This window comes from Protopterus annectens, chromosome 15.part0, assembly GCF_019279795.1.
Source record: "Protopterus annectens isolate FY-2018-M chromosome 15.part0, PAN1.0, whole genome shotgun sequence".
NCBI lineage: Eukaryota > Metazoa > Chordata > Ceratodontiformes > Protopteridae > Protopterus > Protopterus annectens.
Window position 1 is genome coordinate 481,317,822 of NC_056749.1, and position 22,880 is coordinate 481,340,701.

The window sequence follows — 22,880 nt, forward strand, 5'->3', positions numbered from 1 at the left end:
CTTTGTCACTGATATTCTCTGTACCAGTGCACTAACAAGATGTCATGGAAGCACTCATAGGAAAGTTTGCTGGAAAATTCATTTCAGGGGAACAGAATCCATGATAGCATGGAAAAAGAGAAATAGACCTGAGTGCATTTGAACCCCATCCTTTGTCACTGATATTCACAAGAACAGCATATTAGCATGGCATGAAATAGAGGCAGTCATATTAACACTCACTGCTAGAACTGTATTGACTGAAAATTGAATATTGTAAAACAACATACAACCATCAGGAGATTAAAACCTTCACAGTATTGACTGAAAATTGAACATTGTAAAACAACATACAACCATCAGGAGATTAAAACCCTCTACTCAGTGTTTTGACAATGTGCACATCACTGCATGAGTACAGTAAGCCATGGAAGCAGTTAGAACACAGGCATTATGTTTATATTCTGTCATATTTGCATGGTGCGATGTGTCAGCAATTAGCTCATATGTGCAAGCTATGGCACTTTATTAGCACATGATATGGATTATTTTGCAGTTAATACAAAGTAGACCGCATTGGATTTGAACCTATTCCTTTCAAACTGATATTCTTTAGGCCAACATATTGAAAAGTGAACCCAAATAATAACATAGTGAAGATGTCAGAAAAAATATTCACAAGAATTTCACAGAAGTATTGAAGACTGAAAACTGAACACTGGAAAACAATAAATTAGGAGATTAAAACTACCCTCCAGTGTATTGAAGATGTATAAATCACTGCATGATTGCACAGAGCCAGGAAAGTGTTACATACATGTGTTATATTTACCTTATTTTATATTTGCATGCTAAGTAATTCACGCATGATATGGACCTTTCTTCATTTTTGTCATTATAGGAAAAATGCTGTTTCTCTTTATGTATGAACATCACTATTGTTCTCTGAGACCTGTTGTGCAACTCACAACCACAGAAGGATAATTTTGTTCTTTTGTAACCCCATTATATATTTTTGCTAAGATTAAAGGTTTGAAAGTGTATAGGACAGAGATAAAAAGAGCATCAAGCAGAGGGTGCAACACAATGTGAGGAAATAATGACTGAACAAGATGGAAGTGGGTGAAGAAGAAAGATAGACATCAATGGATTTGAACCCGTGTGTTTCATATTGACATTATACATAGTAGTACATTAGAACAGGGATACACTTTTATATTAGTTTAAAAGGGTTCATAACACATACATATCAGGAAAATGTATCTAAACCTCAAAATGCATTCACTCGAGGCACTCCTTAAAATGGAGAACATCGACATCTATGCAGTGACAGAGACCTGGTTCAAGGCTCCAGAGAGCACCCTGCATTACCAGGCTATAATTCATACCACACCTTTCGGCCACCTAACCTGGACCGAAACACTAAAGGTGGAGGCGTGCCCATATTCATTAAGGATATTCACACCTCCATGCTAGTTGCTCAGCATAATGCAGCCAAAATTATCCAAGTGCAACTAACTTTGAGGAAGACCGCAATCCAAATTATAACTTGCTAAAGATCCCACACCATGCCCCAGGATTCCCACTCCTCATTTCTTGATACACTGGAAAATATTAGGGTACAATCCAACACCCTATTAATGGGCAATTTCAACTACCCCACCATTAACTGGGAAAGCTACTCATGTACCAACTCTTTTGCTCAACATTTCTGGAATTCATAAATTCCAACGTCTTGGATCACCTTATCCACACCCCCACCAGGGGCAGCAATACCCTAGACCTGGTCATTACCAACATGGCCGACTGGTGTTCCACACCAGAGGTCAATTCCTCATTGGTCAGATCTGACCACAAGCTAATCACCCTGGACATCCACATCCCACCCCCATTAGGGAAACCACCGTAAAACATTTATCCAAAGCAAACTTCACGCTTCTTAAGATAGAAGTGGCAAGCTTCACAACACCCATGCAGATGGACAATAGAGGTACGACTGCTGAATCATACACAAATGCACTTTATAAGCACTTACCCGAGTGCATGGATTGTGCTATCCCTAACAGAACCAAGATGCTATCTTCCAAAATAAGGAAGCCAATCAGGTGGTCCCCTGCCATCAACAAACTCTACAACAGAAGAAAGAAACTGTTGCAAAAAAAGAGTAAAATCCCATGATTGGAGGAACTCCCTGGTCATCCTCAGTAAGAGGCTGAGATCCTCATAAAATCCTCCAAAGCTAGTTTTGAAAACATTCTACAGCTATGTCAAGAATCATCTCAATGGCAACACTCAGATCTGCTCTGAGTTACAGCACAATGGCACTAAATATGCAGAACCAACTGATATTGCCAACATCCTGGCAGATAGGTTCAGTGCTAACTTTACCCACTCTTGCCCCCTAAAGGGCCCATCTCTATACCGGAAGAATGCAAAGTTCCTGTAATCATAGCTGCACAGGTAAAAAACACACTCTCCAAAGCCAAGAATACAGTATCCATGGGACTTGACAACATTCCAGGCTGCATTCTACATGAACTACAGAATGAACTGGCACCCCAGTTAAGTACCACGTTCAATCATAGCCTCACCTCAGGCTTTGTGCCCACTGAATGGTGCCAGACCTCTCAACCTGGAAACATCACAAATCTGGACAAGGCCCATGAAAAATAGGTACAAATCTGTACGCTGATTAACATATAATTTGCATAAATAATTATGTAACCCCACCCACTCCGATGGAATTTGGGGATACCAGCCAGCTTTCAAACACAAACTGAAGAACAAACAAAATATATCACCAGATTCCAATGTCCTGGCTGTTTCGCCCCATTTACCATAAACACTATTGTGTGCATACTGCTTTACTTCTACAATCAATGATTATTTGGATTTTATTTTTACATTTTGCAGTACGTCAATGCACAAACACTGACAGACATCTGATAAACAAAGCAATACTGTCTCACAATGAAAAGAGACTTGACATTAAAACTTCTCTGCCCTTGAAACTCACTTTCAGTGAAACAGCATTGAAACCCACACCACATACAAAAAAAATGCATCTGGCCAGTGGTGGATAAATATTACCTTTGGGCTGTTTTCAAATCATTGGTCCGTTGCACACAAAACAAGAAACATACATGTGTTCTTTTCTTTGATACACCTTCCTGACTAAGTTATATTCCTTGTATAATACAGCACACTTGTTAGTGCATTTTAAATTTCTTGTTTGAATGAACATTTTTCCAGTAGGCTGTACTGTAGGCAATGAACAAAATGCATGAACCAGTAATTACAAAACTGCCCAATTCAGAACATTTCTATCATAAAAGTCTACTTCCACAACCAAACTATAAACAGAACAGTAGTGTAAGCCATAGGCATCTTTCACAGCTTCTTGCACTTATTTTCAAATAAAGTTTTTTTGGTGGTGGGGGGCAAAGGGTCAAAAACCAGGGACACATTTTAAACATTGCTGGTATAATTTTGGAAAGTTGCTAGAATAGAATTTTGTGCTATCACCATACATGTTACTGACAAGTCTTGAAACCAGAATCCTATATACTACAGTCAGTGCAACATACCAGTGTGTTAAATCAGCAGCTTGAAAAATAGGAAGACTGAAACTTAATGGCTATCATTACTGAATTCAGTTCTCACTTTTCACTATAGCTCTCTCAACCTCTTAGCACAAAAAACCTGGATAAACAACAAAGCCAATAATGGGGGAATATAAATTGTGTTCTCACTTCTCACCATAGCTCTCAACTCTTAATACAAAAAATATGATATGCAGTCGAAGAAACCACAGAGGATACTATTCTAGCCCCCAAAAGCCCCACAGCATTGTCCAACTAAGCAACCCACTCAGAGCCACACTTTAGAATCAAATTCTTGAGTACCAAAAATAGCCTAATAACAGTCCAAAGTTTCATTTAACTGCACAAGACTTCAAACACTCCCCAACAACCACATCAGCAACCTTCTCAAGGTTGCTTAGTTTCCACAAGTAAAGCCACTTGCCATTTGCTCTAACAGCTACTTAGCTGAAATATCAAGGCATCAAGTGAAAAAGCGAATACATAAATATTTCTGTATTGTACTGATATTCGTTTGAGACTATAGTGTGAACACAAACACATTGTATGAACACACTATACTCTCAAATGAATATCAGTACAATACAGAAATATTTATGTATATTTGTGCATTTGTACACACACACACACACACACACAATCGGTCTTCTCCACATATCTTTCTACTCTCTATGTGCAGCTCTAATTTTTGACTTTGATAAAAGTGAAAGAAATAATTGCAGTAATGCATTTTTCTTCTTGCTCTAAAATATGTTCACAGCCACCCTCTCAAAAATGTTACATTGATGTTGGTTTAATAGAAATCAAATAATTCTAATGTCTCTTGCTTTCACATACAACCTACCTCTGCAACCTCAAAGATAACCACTTTATCTGTACAACTTAAATGCTCGTCTGTGATGAAATGAAAGGAATAATGCCCACAGCAATGTGTGTTATCTATTTTATTGCTCTCAAACCATACTTATGATTGTTCAATGATAACATAATGTTCCTTTGCATTCACAAACTGCATACCCTATAGAGACCACCACTTTTTGTGTACACCCCCTTGTATCTGGTATTGGTGAATGAAGAAATAATGGACACAATAGTGTATTTTGACTTTCCTACACATGCACTCATCTTTCTTACAAGCCAAAGTAAAGATCATTTAGTAATGATGTGCTATCCCTTTGCTTTCAGATAGTCTGCCATATTGCCTTCCACCAATGGCTTTTTTAACCCTATGCCTGATATTTGTCTGTAATTTGTACAAACAAAATAAAGTCCAGGAAAATGTATTTCATCTCGTGTCACCTAAATGCAACCCACACTCTAATAGCTTTAAAAAAGTAATTGTCTTGCGCAGTGGTGAATATTATAACTACTGCCTAAAGATATATCCAGATTATTACCTCAAAAGAGAACTTTCACTGTAGATCATAGAATCTGCACTTCCCAGTAACCTGTCATCAAATGTCTAGAATTTGACAGTGTGATCAGTAACATGAGTTGTTTTTAGCTTGCATAGAAACAAAACATAAACTGCCTCTTCATGGTCTATTAAAGGGAAGTAAGTGAAAAACCATGCTTTACAATGGACACCTTTATTCCACATATATAGTTTGTGCCTTGCATTGCAGTATTAAAAACCATATTTCTAGATGTGCACAGACAGGAGATGTTTGGACAATAGTTAAAAACTTGTAGATAGAATATAACAATTCACTGTATGCTCAAGAAAAACTGAAAGGGACTTACATAACTCAAGGGAGTAAAAAAATATAAAAGTATGTATGTTCCAATGCAAATAGGTTCAAGCACAAAAGTAAAACATGACTGATGGGGTAACTAAGCAGTGCAGAAATGGGCAGAATTGTTTCTTTTCAGTTAAAATGCAAGTGGAGAGAAAGGAAAGCTATAAAGAAGGATGTAAAACAACTTTTTAACAAAGAAAGAACTGAAATATACTTCAAATGTTTTGAACAAAGCATCAACTGAAAAAGCAAACACTATACTCTCAAAAAACGAATATCAGTACAATGCAGAGATATTTATTTAAATTTGTGCATTTGTACAAATAAGATCACAGGAAAAATGAGCATTAATCTACAACTGTCTACTCTTCTAATTTTGATTTGATGTTCAGGTCACCTGCCACTTAAGGTTTAAAATATACTATCCCTGAGAAGTCAAATGTTAAAACTTTTATTACCTTTTGGCAAATTAACTGGGGAACATTTGTTAATAACTGCCTATACATGATCAAGAAGTTTGGATTTTTATTTTTGAACAGTTTTTTAAATGTAAAGAGATGGCCTCATGATATGTTAGTTCATATATTATGCTCTGTTAGATACATTATAACACTTGCATTTCTGAAGAAATTACAGAATAAGCAATTGTACAAGAAAATGTGCCCTTCTGACTAATACGACAAGAGCTGCTTGGCTTGCTGATTTGCAAGTTATTTTTTTTAAATACAGCATTTTTAAAACAAAACATGGGACTATTCCCCATAATTTCCAGCAGTTAATAAAGCCCTGCAACATACCAGAATGTGTAACATTTTGTGTAAAATTTCCTTTTTTACAAAAAGAAGTATAGCCACATCTGACCCGCTCCATTCTCTTAAAGTATATAGTTAATATGTCTGGAACAACCTCTCTGTGACAAATTACTTTTGGGATGTTTATTTGCCGACTAATTTTTATTGGCTTACATTTACTTTGTTCCCAACACTTAAGGAAAAAATGTCATACAGCAGGAACATCCCATAAACACACACCTTTATTTATTTACTTACCTAATTATCCGATTACTTCATCTGTCTATCTGTCCCACGTATAGTACCCGCTCGCGCTGCCTGCTGCGTGGAAAAATAAAACCGCTAGTACTGCTGCCTCCTGCCTCTAATTCTTCTCGTTGCTGCTATATTCCTGCTCGCATTCAGCTTGCAAAAAAAATAAAATAAGCATTACTGCTGCCCTTAGTGGTGCTACCTGGTTCTCGCTAGCCGCTACTGTATTCCCGCTCACAGACAACCGGAAATAATGACATGAGCTCCTTGAGCTCAATTCTGACTGGCTGGTAGCCCTGACGGCGCTGACGTCATCATGCACATGATGACGTCAGCTCCGACAGCGCGATTTAAAAAAATGAAGCAAAAAAATCGGAAATGAAGGGGTGCCAATCGGGAATCGTGGCACCCCTTCATTTGGACCCCAAAACTCGGTAAATACCGAGTAATTCGGTATGGTTGGGAGGTATGAATGGTGCACAGCAATGGTTATCCCACTTCACAAAGGGGGAGCCACCACGGACCCTGGGAACTACCGCCACATTAGCCTAACGAGCCTGGTCTGCAAGGCCATGGAGCATATCATTCTGGAACTTATAAACAAAGACATTGGTAATCTCCAAATTCTGGACCCCACCCAGTTCAGGTTTGTAAAAGGTAGATCATGTCTCCTAAATCTGATAGACTTCTTTGAAGCAGTCACCAAAGCCGTAGACGAGGGTATGGTGGTTCACATAGCCTATCTAGATCTCGCCAAGGCTTTTGACACCATCCCCCACTCTGGAATTATAGATAAACTAACTAAACTAGGCATAAATCCCTATGTCACAAGATGGGTTGCCAACTGACTCATTGACAGAACCCACACTGTGAAAGTAGCAGACTCCAAATCCGACTTCAGACCAGTGACAAGTGGAGTACCACAGGGTTCAGTCCTGGGTCCTCTCCTGTTTGGTATCTACTTCTCTGAAGTCCAGGCTAACACAAAAGGTCTTTGGCTAATGAAGTTCGCAGATGACTGCAAAGTAGGAGCCATAATCGAAACTCCTAATGATGTGGACATCCTACAAAAGGGCCTCACTGAGACAGATGCCTGGTGTCAAAGCCATGGCCTCAAGCTCAATGCCAAAAAGTGCATTGTTATCCCCTTTGGTAAAAACTCTGTACCCATGAGCTACCACATATGTGGTAGTCTATTTAACACCGAAAATAAGATAAGAGACCTTGGGACACGGGTGGGCATTAGTCTCTCCTTTGATAATCACATTGCCACAGTAGCCAGGAAATCCTTCTACATGGCACACCTCATCGCAAAAGGTTTCTCATCCAGGAAAAAAGAGGTCATTGTTCCCCTCTACTCATCACTCATTAGACCCATTATAAAGTAAAATGTCCCTTTTGGTATGTACCTCACAAGACATCTACAACAACTGGAAAGGCCACAGAAATACCTCACAAAGAGGATTACTGGCCTCAAACAGATGCCCTACGGAGATCGTCTCAAAAAACTCCAGCTTTACTCCGTCGCATATTGCCTACTCAGAGGCGATCTCTGCCTAACATACAAAGCTATGTCAAACCCAGAGCTGCTGGACATGCTCCACTTAAAGAAATTCCAATCCCTCCGAGCTACACACTCTAGGGACCTAAACCTTGTCACCACAATAAATAGAACATGCTGGGGGGATAGATTCCTGTCCCAGAGACTTCCCATACTCTGGAACAAACTACCTATCTATATCAAACAAAGCTCCTCATTAGCACTCTTCAAGCAAAATCTTGATGATTGGATGGGAAATAGAAAATTCACCCCAGGGATCACCTCTGTGGCTCTGCTCGACAGGGGCACAGGAAAATCATTTTCATGGGTAGTGAAAGCCAGGGTACCTTTTTTGCTAGGCTATTGGCCAATAGCCTAGTACCTACCTATGAACCTATGAAGCTGTGCAACCCTAATGGGAGTCAAATACTCCACCCAATACACTGAACAAGAAGAGATTTCTTGAGTACACTCAGCCATCGAAATAGAATAAAAGCATTCACTTAACTGTATTGTACATTTACCTACTGAGCATCTGTGCCTAGCTCATCTCCATGACTGATCATAGTGCATTCCAATGATTTTTTTCATTTTTGCAATAGGAAGGGAAGTGTCATTTCTCTGTGGTAATATATGACCACTGATCTTGCCAACTGGCTCACAATGTATGATCACAGAAAGATGAGTTGTTTTACAGCCCTTTGTGGACATATGTGTTGTATTTATTTATTTTTCAGCCAGGTTGAAGGATGGAATTGGGAGTATAAGACTGAGATGAAAATGGTAAACACACAGAGGGAAGACCACAAGGTGAGCCAATAAAGAATGAGCTGGATGGAGGTTGTTTAGGTGCATATCTCACAACTTTTTAGCATAACAATGCGAGACATATCCATATGTACACTTGGATAGAAAGTCACAATCTGCCTGACAGAATTTGCACAATGATGATAGTAATGTTTCATTTCAGGGAAATGGAATGCATGATAGCAAGAAAACAGAAACACACCTAAATGCATTTGAACCCATGAGTTTGTCACTCATAATCTCTGAAACATTAGCCCAGTGTGCCACTGAAGTACTCACAGAAAGCATCAGAAAAAACACAATGTAGGGGAATGAAATGTATTTGCATGCTGGAAACAAAATAGTGTAGAACAACATACCACCCTTAGGGAATTAGATCCTTGTATCCAGTACACTGAGAATGGTCTCATCACACCGTGAATACATTGAAGCATAGAAGCTGTTACAGGGAAAGCATTAACTTTACTGCATTATTATTCTAGTGTGGCAGCTAAGGATATATGGGAACAGACTAAACAAAAGATAATACAAAAACTGAGAAAATGGAAGCTTTGTTATATGGATAATATCTAATACCTAATACAATATTCACCATGACTGTAACTTATAGGGCATCTAGGGCAGTAGCAATGCAGTAAAATATCTCTTCTTTCAGTGCAATACATGCAAATTCATAAATTAACCATAGTGCAATACTCTAAGATCCATAGTGCAATCCCCTAATGTTCACAGTGCAATACTTAAATGTCTGTTTCTGTGCAAGGATCAATACAATGTCGTAACCAAGTACCTGTGCAATACTAAAGTCTCATGCAACTAAGTGTTTCATTCAAAAAGTGTTAAAATGTGTTTCTAATTATGTGCAATATTAGTCTGTCTACCTGCATGTCCAGGATGTAATAGTTGGGTGTTACATGTGTAAATGTCTGTGAAAATAGTCTATATGTTGTCTGCATATTGAGTCTGGAGATACGGAATTTCGTTCAGTTTTTACACTTTTGTGATTTCTGAATGACAATAAAATTTACTTTGACTTTGGATATGGATAGTAAGATGCAAGCAGTTAAAATGGTTTTAGTCCCTGTAGTCTTATACACAAGTCAGGCATATTTTTATCAACCAGAGGAGAAGTTGTCAGTAGCAATTGATAAAGAGCTAAAGGACTTTATCTGGGTGGGGAAGATAGCAAGTGTCAAGTGGGATAAGCTGATTTTTCCAGCAGAACAGGGTGGATTGGGATTACTCAATTTGAAGGGGTATTTCAGAGCTACACAGTTAAGACTCCTATACATAGCACAAGCAGAAAATTATAATTCAAAGTGGAAAAGGATGATGATGAAACATGGGGGAAGCTCAAAAAACAAGGAGAGACTAGGATTTTGGATGCAGGCCTTTAAAGAGAATAACAATAACCATGCAGAATATTATGTCCATAAAGTAGCAGAAAGTATTCTAAGAACTAACCAACATGGGAATGGAGAAAGGAGATTCTGCTGGTAGGGATGACTGCAATTAGGGATACAGACAACAGACAAGAGGGGCCAAAATTTCTTGGAGAAAACTGGCAAAGGAACCAAGGTATTGGGAGCAAATAACTGGAGAAGGAAAGATGACAGAATGGGAAGATGCAAAGAATTTATTTGGACTGCAGGTTAGAGGTTGCCTTCCCTATCAGGGATTGATACCAGAGTGTAGGCAAAGAGAAAGAAATAGGGGGCTCCTAAATGAAAGACTAGCACTGGTAGAGTTTGTAATAGAAGCTAGAACAGAAGCTGCCATTAAAAAAATAAATAATTAGTAGAGCATATAAAATATTGCACGATAACTATAAAAATCAATCAGAGGAGGTTAGAAAGGATTGGGAAGAGAGATTGGATAAGCTATTCACAAAAAAACAATGGGAGGATATATGTATATCTCCCAAATATGCAACAAAATCTAGAAGATTTAGGATTTTTGCTTGGAAATATTTACATAGCTATTTTTATTCCCCCAAGTAGACTCCAGAGAATTTTTCCACAGGTAGACAGTAAATGTTGGAGGTGTGAATGGGAAGAAAGAGGTAACTGGGAACATATTTTCTGGAATTGTGGTGAGTTGGTGGACTTTAAGGATTCCTAGCGGGTTGCACTGTCAATGTTGGAGGTGTGAAGGGGAAGAAAGAGATACTTGGGAACATATTTTCTGGAAGTGTGGTGAGTTGATGGACTGCACTGTCAGAGATGCTGGGTAGGCAGATTGGTCTGAAGAGGGAGATGATTTTTCTGAGTTATAATACAGAATCAGAATTGCCTAGATAGGGTAAGGCCTTGCTGTGCCTAACAATGGTGACTGTCAAAAAAGCAATTACTAGAAAATGGAAATCAAAATGTAAACCAACTATACAGAAAGTAGTGAATATAGTAACAGAGATAAAACAACTGGAACTGAGATCTTTAGAAAAGGGTAGGAGCAAACTACTTAGGAAAAATGGGAATTGTGGAAACAATACATACAAGGAAAGAATGAGGCTTAAAAGGTGGCAGGAGTTAAATGAGCTATTTATTGTTTGAACGACAAAGACTGGGTAGATTATAAGAGATATATAATGTTTGCACTTGGGAGTGTGTCAGTATGGTTTGTGATGTAAAATGCTTGTGACTAGGACTGTGTCAGTGTAGTTTGTTTTCAGTTATATAAATGTATGACTGCCTACGTAGTATGTGATGGTTTAATGAAGATGCTTCTTGTTTAAAAAAAGCAGGAATTGAATAATTTATGCAGTACCGCTTAGGTTATATGATATATAGCAGTATATGTGAAGTATGTTTATGTTAATATAGTTTAATTACTTTTATGTGAAAGCAAATTTGCCTGTGTCAAGGTCAAGGATTTTTCTTCATTTTTGCCACAGGATGGGAGATATCATTTCTCTGTGGTTATGTATGACCATCGATATTGCTCTATGCCAACTGTCATACAATGTATGACCACAGGAAAATGATTTGAATGACCGTATTATATGTTGCAAGTGGAAGTACAGAACAGGGTGAAAAGGAGAATCAAGCAGGGGTACAGCATAAGCTGAGCAAATGAGGGATGAGCAGCATGGTGGCAGGGTAGGGGTACAGCATAAGCTGAGCAAATGAGGGATGCGCAGCATGGTGGCAGGATAGCAGCATCTCTCCCAACTTTTTAGCTCAAAAATCATGTTGATCTACAGCAATATTTGTAATCATTTACTGATAGTAATTATCATGATTTGTCAGGCAACTACATGTTGTAGGCTGAACAATTGTAGCCTGTCATGTGCGTATTACTGATGTATCCAGAAAGTTGAGAAGTTTGTAATGCCCTTTTATTTATTTATTTAATTAATTTGTTGAGACGGGAAGTTGGGGAAGGAAGTTGTGGAAGTAAGAGGTGTGTAAGAGGGGGGGGACAATAGGTCACAGGAAAAGACAGATATGACTGACAGTGTTTGGGGGAACATATTGGTGAAGAAGACATCACACAAACAGAGGAAAGACAATGGTGAGTGTAGGACTGTGCAACATACAGGCATGGGTGTAGACACAAAAGGGACAGTAACACCAGACTTGGGGAATAGGAATAGGTATTTGGAAATGCACATTTTGCCAGCTTAGAATCAATAGGAGATTACATGTCACCCTAGGAGCCGTCACCACTGGGTGCTACCTCAAAAGCTGGAGAAAGTGCTGGGCAGGAACACAACTCTGTCACTGAAGCATAGTCTTTATACTGCCAGAGTAAGCATTCAACTTTCTGAGACGTACAGAAACAATAAAATTGCATTTTTAACTATGCTGGTACTCATACAGTAAAGCAAAATAACCTTTTAATAGTAGGACGTACACAGTTATGTTATCGACCTGTTTATGTGATTATAACATTTGGAGGTGGGGGTCTAAGCCAAGACCCATCCTATTAATATAGTTCCATAGTGCACATTTCCCTAGCCAGCATATCAACTGTACATTGCTTTTTGCTGCTACTGCTTAGCTAATAGCAGTTTTCCACTTTCAGGGCATGTACTACAAGCCGTTGTAGCATAACCAAGTCAGCACTGCTTTTGGTTTGTATTTCACTTTCTCACTGTCATCTTCTTTATTTTATTATTATTTTTCTTTGTTGTTTTGTTTCTCCTAATTTACATTCATGTTTTCTGCAGTGTTTGCCATGGAGCTGAATGTGGAATGGCACCACACCCTGCACCTGCCTCTCCATCATCTGTTGGGTCCCCAGTAGTCTCCAGATCAGCTTCTGTACAGGGTGATGAAGGGCATCCTGCAGAGAGAAATGGCCAGGATGGTTCACTGGTGGCCTCTGGTGTTGCTTTTTCCATGGAGGGAGTAGACCCCCCCATTGGAGAGTGTCACCAGGGGCCCCTTCTTGATCACCCAGTGGGAATGAAAGGATTAGTGAGGCCTGTGATGGTGCTGCAGCTAGCCACTCATATTGGCACACTGGACCACATCCTCATGGACCTTTTACAGTTACACAACTGCATGACCCTACCCCAAGGACACCAGTGGCTGGGACCAGCTGTGAGAGAAGTCAGAAATGTGACTGAGATCAGGTTGGGTGCACTACAGTGCAGCTTGGCAGGCAGTCCTCACCCCACTCTATCCCCATCATGGTGTTCCCCTTCCTTACATGTCAACCCTCCTTATTTTGTTTTCCAGTTCTCACCTTCATCTGTTGCCCTACACCAGTCGGTTTATGTCTTTCCTTTGTTGTCTTTCCATTTGTATGGGCACTTCCCCTGTCTGTTTCTGTCTTTTAAATCTGTTTGTCTGGTCCTGTTGCCATTCCTATACCTTTCTTCATACCCACACCTTCCCCATGCTACCCTCCCTACCTACTCTTCTTACTAAAAAAACGGGTTCCTGTCCTGCCAAACACTACAATTGCTGCCCAGCCTCACAGTGCCTGCCCCTTCCCATTGTCCTTCTGTGTGTTACTCTGACTGCTGTTCCCCCTTTATGACTCGCCTTTCCAAAAAATGTCCTTCCCATTTATAATATAAACACATTTGGGATTTTTCAAATGCACTGATTAAATATACTTATATTAAATATTGCACGTACATTTTAGGCAAATTATGTAACGTCACTGAAACATTTGCCAGAACTGACACTGTTAGTACTGTGAGACTTGAGCCTACTTTGCAGCTTCTGGGTTTCAGATGACACAAAATAGCTAGGGTTTTTTTTTTTTTTTTTTTTGCTGCTGAAAACAGAAAACTGTGTTGTTGTATGAAGAGGCATTTAGAGCCTTCAGCTCCCTAAAATGGCATTAAGCCAAGTTGGAGTCAGGTACCAAATACATGGAGGAGAGTACCAAAAAATATTTTCCTTAACCTTCTACCAGAAAGCTGTCTGTTGTCATCAGGACTCATTAAATGGGAGTTAGCATTCTCCCCAAGATACCTTTTCATTAGTATTAGGGGGCAGTAAACTTAAAAACAATGCAGCAGTCTGGTTGCAGATGTCAAATTCAGTACATGTCAGCCTGAAGTGACGTGCAGCAAATCAAAAACAGATGAATCTGTCTTTTTCATATACCAGATGTCTCAGCAGTAAAATGGGTGATTTCCTAGTTTTGTTGTGCTTACAACACAAGGTAACATATACCTCCTTTTGTTGTTTTTGATCCAAGACACATAACAAGAATGTTACAGTTCCACTGTATTCAGCACTCATTAAGCCTATCACTGAGTATAATGCCCCCTGCAGTATGCATCTGCTCAAAAACCTACACAGTTAATGTCCACAATGCTTATTCACTAAAAACAAAAATCAAGGGCCCAAACCACAAAGGCTATGCTGACCGTCGCAAAGCTCTATCATTCTTCTCGGTCACTTACAGGCTTCTGCAAGATGACCTTTGCCTGGCATATAGAGCTTCAACTGATGCTATCCTGTCAGACTTATTACACGTTCATAAGTCCAAAAGTGTCAGAAAAACCTGCTCAAGGGGTCTCGATCTTGTCTGCAACATAAATAAAACAAGCTGGATGGATAGGTGCTTATCACAAAGTATCTAATTTAAGTAAAGAATGTATTTTACTCTTTTCAAATGTAGCTTGGATGATTGGATGGGAAATCACAAATTCATCCCGTTTCGTACCCTTGTCCCAAAAATTATTTATTTTATTTTATTTGTTTTACATTTGTTAACCGTGATAATCCAACTGGACTAGGTCCATTTTCAGTGGAGGCCAGGGGAGAAAAGCTCCATAATTACATACAACAATATTAATACAGACAAAAACAAACAGATGTTCAAAGATAGTGACATACAAATTAAATATGTTGAGATTAGCTGTCATTAAAGAAAACCTCCATAATTAGATACAACAATGGCAAATACAGACAATGTTCAAAAATAGAGAGATGTGCAATAACAATGCTGAGATTACCTGTCTTAATGGATTACAAGTTTAGATCTAAGATGCATAATCTGCATTAGGTTAAAAATAGGTAGGTTAGGAAAGAGACAGTAGGGAATAAGTTGTAAAGAGATTATGTTATACATGGGCAAATCCAGGTTTTCCTGAGATGTGATTTAAGTGATTTTTTGAATTGTGTGATAGTTATGGTAGAAGTTATGGCGGGGGAGAGGTTCACTAATTCCTCCCAGCTATGGGCACTCTCTCTATATATACTACTCTCTCTCTCTCTCTCTCTCTATATATATATATATATATATATATATATATATATATATATATATCTATATGTACATGTGTATAGATATCTATATGTATATGTGTGTGTGTGTGTGTATGTATATATATATATATATATATATATATATATATATATATATATATATATATATATATATGTGTGTTTACACACACACACACACACACAAATATATATATATATATATATATATGTGTGTGTGTGTGTGTGTGTGTGTGTATACGTATATATGTATGTATATATATATATATATATATATATATATATATATATATATATATGGGTCTACATGAAAACGCAGAAATTTCTAAACGCCAACGACGAGAACACCAACACCGGAAGATCAACAACCGACAGCTTATAATCCCGACGCTGAAAACACCGACATGTTAAGGTAAGTGTGCGATAGTGACAGATGTTAGGGTCAGGGTGTTGGTAAGGTAAGTGTGTGATAGTGACGGACGTTAAGGTAGGGTGCGGGTCAGGTAAGTGTGCGATAGTGATGGACTTTAGATTTAGGGGCGGGTTAAGTGAATTAGGGTTAAGGTGCGGGTAAGGTAAGTGTGCGATAGTGACAGAGTTAAGGGTTAGGGGCGGATTAAGTGAGTTAGGGTTAGGGTGCGGATAAGGTAAGTGTGCGATAGTGACAGAGTTAAGGGTTAGGGGTGGATTAAGTGAGTTAGGGTTAGGGTGTGGGTAAGATAAGTGTGCGATAGTGATAGAGTTAAGGGTGAGGGGCGGATTAAATGAGTTAGGGTTAGGGTGCGGGTAAGGTAAGTGTGCGATAGTGACGGACCTTAGGGTTAGGGTTTGGGTTAAGGTTAGTGCATAGATAGTTGCGTATGTAAGGTTTAGTGTAGGTTTGTAAAGTTTCTGGTGTGCTTGTGCTGTGTGTGTGTTTTTCGAGAAAGGTATTTGTTTTGTTGATTGTCGGGATTGTGGTTTGTCGGGCATATGACGTTTCATGTTTTTGAACTTTCTTTTTTTTTCGGATTTGTCATGTCGGTTATTTCGTTGTCTGTGTCTTGGCATGTTGGTGTTATGAGGTAGACCTATATATATATATATATATATATATATATATATATATATTTGAATATATATATATATATATATATATATATATATATATATACATATATACACATATATATGGGTGTGTATATATGTGTATATGTATATATATATATATATATATATATATATATATATATATATATATGGATCACTATCACCGAACACACTTTAGTGAAAGCGCTTTCACTAAAGTGTGTTAAACAAAACAAAAAAAAAAACATTAAATTAACATTTTTGCAGGGGGGCAAGCCCCCCTTCACTTCCCATATGTGGGGCTGTGCCCCCACACCCCCTACTTTAATATTTTCACTCCGAGATCGCACTTCAGTGGGGAAAAGGGAATTTTCCCTTATCCACACCATAGTACGACCTCTGCAACAGGCATACTTATGCGAAAGTGCTTCTTCGGTGAAAAGCACTTTTGCGTAAGTATGCCCAGCCGTTAGTGATTCGGTGATATTGTCATTTGGGGATCAGTACAGATCCCATATGTATAGATATATATATACACAGTACTTCTTTAAAAAGTCTATGTCCTAATAACTCTACAGGTGACTGCCTATTCTCAAACTCTGTTGGAAACATAACGAGACTTACTCTGTTCTCCTTTTTTCTTTACTTTCCTTCTTCCCTATTTTTTTCTCTCTCTACACTCCTTTCAGCTTTTCTTTACCTCTCATTACACTTCAGCATTCCTCTTATAAAATTTATGTATTAATTTTTTGTATTGTAATGTTCTTTGTGAAGCACCTTACATAGGTTGTAGTTTATGTATTTTTTGGTTCTCAGATTGTAATATGCAATCTCCTGATTTAAAAAAAAAAAAATTTTCATTTACTAGTTGTTTACTGTTAGTGTTATACTTGTTATTACTTCTTTTGTAACACCTTCTGAAACCATGTAATACTCATTGGAGCTTTTCTCCCCGGGCCTCTACTGAAAATGGACATATATCCAGATAGACTAGCCCGGTCAACAAATGTAAAATAAATAAATAAAATAAAATATATATATATATATATATATATATATATATATATATATATATATATATTTCAAATGTTGCATGACTAGCCTTTGTATGACCCTCACAGATCATTAGCCTAATAAGAAACTATGAATTTATCAAACTATGACAGTGTCTCAGTATTTATAAAAGAACATCTGAATGTATCTAGAAGTTGGTTTCACAATAAACAGTATTACTGGCTGTGACTACGTTACAAGAATCAGATGTGGCCTCTGTAGAGGGTGAATACTTCCTGACCAAACTCCAAAAATATAAAAATCCATGAAAATGCAACCCTTTTCTGACATACAGGTATGTGTATGTGTATCTACAGTGGATATAAAAAGTGCACACACCCCTGCTAAAATGCCAGGTTTTTATGATATAAAGAAATGAGACCACAATATATAATTTCAAATCTTTTCCCTCCTTTAATGTGATCTATAACCTGTATAATTCAATTGAAAAATAAGCAAATATGTTACGGGAAAAATATAAAAAATAAAAAAATGTACATTAAGCTGGTTGCATAAGTGTGCAAACCCTTAAACTAATACTTTGTTGAAGCACCTTTTGATTTAATTACAACATTCAGTGTACTTGGGTACACACCTGCCATCAATTAAAGAGACTATGATTAATCCCAAATAAAGTTCATCTATCCTAGTAGGATTTTCCTGATATTTACTCAGTTGCCTGCTACAGCAAAAGCCATGGTTCGCAGAGAGCTTACAAAGCATCAAAGGGATCTCATTGTTGAAAGGTATCAGTCAGGAGAAGGGTACAAACAAATTCCCACAGCATTGCATATACCATGGAACACAGTGAAGACAGTCATCAAAAAGTGGAGAAAATATAGAAATATGGAACAGTGATGTTGCAAAGAACTGGACATCCCTCCAAAACTGATGAAAAGACAAGAAGAAAACCGGTCAGGGAGGCTGCCAAGAGACTTACAGGAACACTGAAGGAGCTGCAGGAACTTCTGGCAAGTACTGGTTGTGTACTATATGTGACAACAATCTCCCATATTCTCCATATGTCTGGACTATGGGGTAGGGTTGCAAGAAGGAAGCCTTTTCTTACAGAGAAAAACATCCAGACCTAGCTAAAATTTGCAAAACAATACATCAAGTCTCCCAAAAGCATGCAGGAAAATGTGTTATGGTCTGAAGAGATGAAAGTTGAACTTTTTGGCCACAATTCCAAAAGGTACGTTGGCGCAAAATCAACACTTCACATCACAAAAAGAACACCATCCCCACGCTGAAGCATGGTGGTGGAAGTATCATGCTTTGGGGTTGCTTTTCTTCAGCTGGAACTGGGGCTTTAGTCAAGGTGGAGGGAATTATGAACAGTTACAAATACCAGTCACTTTTGGCCCAAACCCATCAGGCATCTGCTAGAAAGCTGAAGATGAAGAGGAATTTCACCTTTCAATATAACAATGACCCCAAGCATACATCTAAATCAACAAAAGAATGGCTTCATTGAAGAAAATTAAAGCTTTGGAATGGCCCAGCCAGAGCCCAGACCTAAATCCAATATAACATCTGTGAGGTGACCTGAACAGGGCTGTGCATAAGAGAAGTCTTTACAAGCTGACAGATTTGGAGCGCTTTTCCAAGGAAGAGTGGGCAAATATTGCCGAGTCAAGATGTGCCATGCTGATAGACTCAAGAAGACAGAATGCTGTAATTAAATCAAAAGGTGCTTCAACAAAGTATTAGTTTAAGGGTTTACACACTTATGCAACCAGTTTATTGTACGTTTTTTATTTTTTATATTTTTTCCCCTAACAGATTTGTTTGTTTTTCAATTGAATTGTACAGGTTATAGGTCACATTAAAAGTGGGAAAAGTTTTGAAATGATTTATTGTGGTCTCATTTATTATACCACAAAAAATTGGCATTTTAACAGGAGTGTGTAAAGTTTTTATATCCACTGTATATGTCTATCTCTAGTTGTCTGTACAATAGTGTTGCTTGGGTTGGTAGGCTAACATTAGTACAGTCATTATCCAATTAAGATGCCTACAAAGGAGTCTCTAATGAATTTTTGCTACATGTGGCTGTTGCATGTCTCTAAACGGGGTCTGTTATACGTAATTGGCTCCAGATCACTTCTACACCAAAGCAGCAAAGGACTTTTTGTAGTGCGGAGCTGAGTTTTTTGAATACCACCTGGAAGATCAGACTATAGTAAGAATCAGGATGCTAATCTTTAATGAATACAGCACGTCTTAATACATGCTGGTACACTTAGATTTTCTGTTGGTTTGAGGTTGGGAGCTATTCCCAACCTTTTTAAGACATTGTGCATGCCAAATACAGCAAGAAAAGTATCTTAAGCAAAGAATTGATTTAGAACATGTACATAATTTAACTTCCTTGCTGGTCACACACATTTTGCACTGATATGATATTCCACACAATCACAATTCATAACACTTGTGATCTAAAAATATGATTGCATTCTGTGTACTATTATGTATTATAAAATAAGTGGGCAAATCGACAGGCTGTGATTGCCTAAGATGTATTTTAATGCAGTTTTATTCCTAGAACCACATGGGCCTAGTCAAGTAAAACATCGGATTTTCATTTCCCATCATTGATGTGAACAAGGAACAATGACTCCACAAAACAGAGGGGTATTATGCTGACTTTTATCTGTATGACCCAGGTTCAGTATGCAGTCTGAGCACTGACTCCACCTCTGTAGATAGAGGAATGGCTAAACTTTGATGTGAGTCTCTGGGGTGTACTTCCTTTACTACAGCCATTAGAGACCAGATACCAGTTGGGAATATTTCCTTAGAAGGGATGTGGGGCTTCCTGGGGATAACATTATTCACGGAATCAGGGGAAACACTCAGAGCACCCATTCTATGCCAAGCCTGTGAGCAGTTTCTGGCCATGCAGGGGAAACAGTACAGCATAAGAGAAACTTCCCTGATGGCTGCCCGGAATATCGGTACTGTTGTGGCAGATATGATGGACAGTAGGCATCGAGAGAAAAAGTGTGGTAAAAACAAAAGTCAGTGAGGACTAATGTCATCTTAATGCAGGTGTGCAGACATTTCTTTAGTTTAATCCTGTATCTCGGTGTGTGTGTGTGTGTGTGTGTGTGTGTGTGTGTGTGTGTGTGTGTGTGTGTGTGTGTGTGTGTGTGTGTGTGTGTGTGTGTGTGTGTGTCTGTTTGTGTGTGTGTGTGTAGCTACCCTGGCTGAGAGGCAGGCTGAAGATTATCTCCTGAGCCTGCATTCATTATAAGGTATCTACCCTCCCCTGGGTTTGTTATACATTTTCTTTCTACAGTTTCCTGGAGTACAGAATAATGTCACTTGTACCCCTCTCACCCCAAGAAGACAAGTCAGTTAAAACCATTTACCAAATCTCTCTCTCTCTCTCTTGCTCTCTCTCTTTCTGGTCAATTTCTTAATTTCCAAGCTGCAGCTTAAGTCCTGACTATCAACACAGCAGATACCTCTGGTATGCAAATTAATGCTTTTTGCTATGTCTTCACAGAGATTTAGGACAGAATTCACACAATTTAAAGACCAGAAGTAAGAGCATCATTCACTGGCCATATTCTAAGTATGACAAGGCACTAACAAATAGTCTCTCCTTTGATAATCACATCGCCACAGTGGCCAGGAAATCCTTCTACATGGCTCACCTCATCACAAAAGGTTTCTCATCCAGAAAAAAAGAGGTCATTGTTCCCCTCTACTCATCACTCATTAGGCCCATTATAGAGTACAACGCCCATTTTGGTATGTACCTCACAAGACATCTACAACAACTGGAAAGGCCACAGAAATACCTCACAAAGAGGATTACTGGCCTTAAACAGATGCCCTATGCAGACCGTCTCAAAAAACTCCAACTTTACTCTGTCGCATATCGCCTACTCAGAGGCGATCTCTGCCTAACATACAAAGCTATGTCAAACCCAGAGCTGTTGGACATGCTCCACTTAAAGAAATCCCAATCCCTCCAAGCTACAAGCTCTAGGGACCTAAACCTTGTCACCACAGTAAACAGAACATGCTGGAGGGATAGATTCCTGTCCCAGAGACTTCCCATACTCTAGAACAGACTACCTATCTATGTCAAACAGAGCTCCTCATTAGCACTCTTCAAGAAAAATCTTGATGATGGATGGGAAATAGGAAATTCACCCCGAGGATCACTTCTGTGGCTCTGCTTGACAGGGGCACAGGAAAATAATTTTCTTGGGTGGTGAAAACCAGGGTACCTTTTTGGCTAGGCTTATATAGGCCCTAGGGCTAATAGCCTAGTACCTAAGTGTGGTTAGTGGGTTGATATTATTATTACACATATGCTATAGGGACTTATATAAGTATTTCATTCCTAGTTATTAACTGCTTTGAATGTTGTCTTATTAAACCCCTAAATGACAAGTATTAATTCTCATTCTTTATAATGTAATAAATCCAGCCTGACCACAGTCATTTATATACTTAGTGAGCCATACCCAATAATTAAAAATTGTATTATAGCATTAATTAGACTAAGATCAATATAATTAGGCTAAGATCAGTACATTTTCCTGATTAATGATTTTGCATAAACATAACTGAAATATGTTTTTATTATAATGAACTCTGCTATAATGAATAAACTGCAGAACTACATACTGTATTTTTGTTGAATGGCATATTTTGTAAGCAACTTTTAAATTGCAGGAGTAAAAGACCTTCATTCCCAGAATGATGACAGTACTACTTTTGTTTTCTGCTCATTATTAGCATACAGTAAGCCTTTGCTGTTTGTCAATGAACATACAAACACAGACTTGTCAAAGTCAAAAGAGTTCAGCAAGTCCACACCTGCATTGCTGAATGAGGTAAGTGAAATATTCTGTGTTATTTATAGACAGAACAATTACAGTTAAATATACCGATGAAGCTGAAGTTTGTTCGTAAGAGGTTGATGCTGCAAGTTCAGCAGATGTGGAAGTGCTCCTTGGTAGCTAATTTAATTTCACCATTTCTAACAGCAAGATATACAATAACTGCAAAACAAAGATATCATTGTTCAGATTAAAATTAAAAATCTTGTGACTGCCCAGCTTATATGACTAGACTACTTGAATGCTATTTTGAAGGCCTGAATCATATTTACAGCATAGGGAATTGTGGAAATGACATAAAAATAATATACTGAGCATTATGACCAGCAACATCTAGCTTGTTAAGGTATGTTGAAACTGACTGGTTATTACAGGGAGTATGCACCTCCCCACAGTTGTGTGACCATAGTATTAGTTGTGTTGTGTGTATGATGGGGAGAGGATGTACTGGGCCTGGACACTGTAAAAACATTGGTTTACTGCATTTTC

General features: G+C 38.3%; 1 protein-coding gene across 2 annotated transcripts in view; it reads left to right on the forward strand.

Moving 5' to 3' along the window:
- The window catches only part of LOC122789773 (synaptotagmin-like protein 2), a 1,041,792-nt gene that overhangs the window by 819,467 nt on the left and 199,445 nt on the right, over window positions 1-22,880 (forward strand). For both annotated transcript variants that reach the window (XM_044057212.1, XM_044057213.1), the window contains exon 9: window positions 22,288-22,385. In XM_044057212.1, the coding sequence (XP_043913147.1) occupies window positions 22,288-22,385 (98 nt within the window). The remainder of the gene's footprint in view (window positions 1-22,287; window positions 22,386-22,880) is intronic.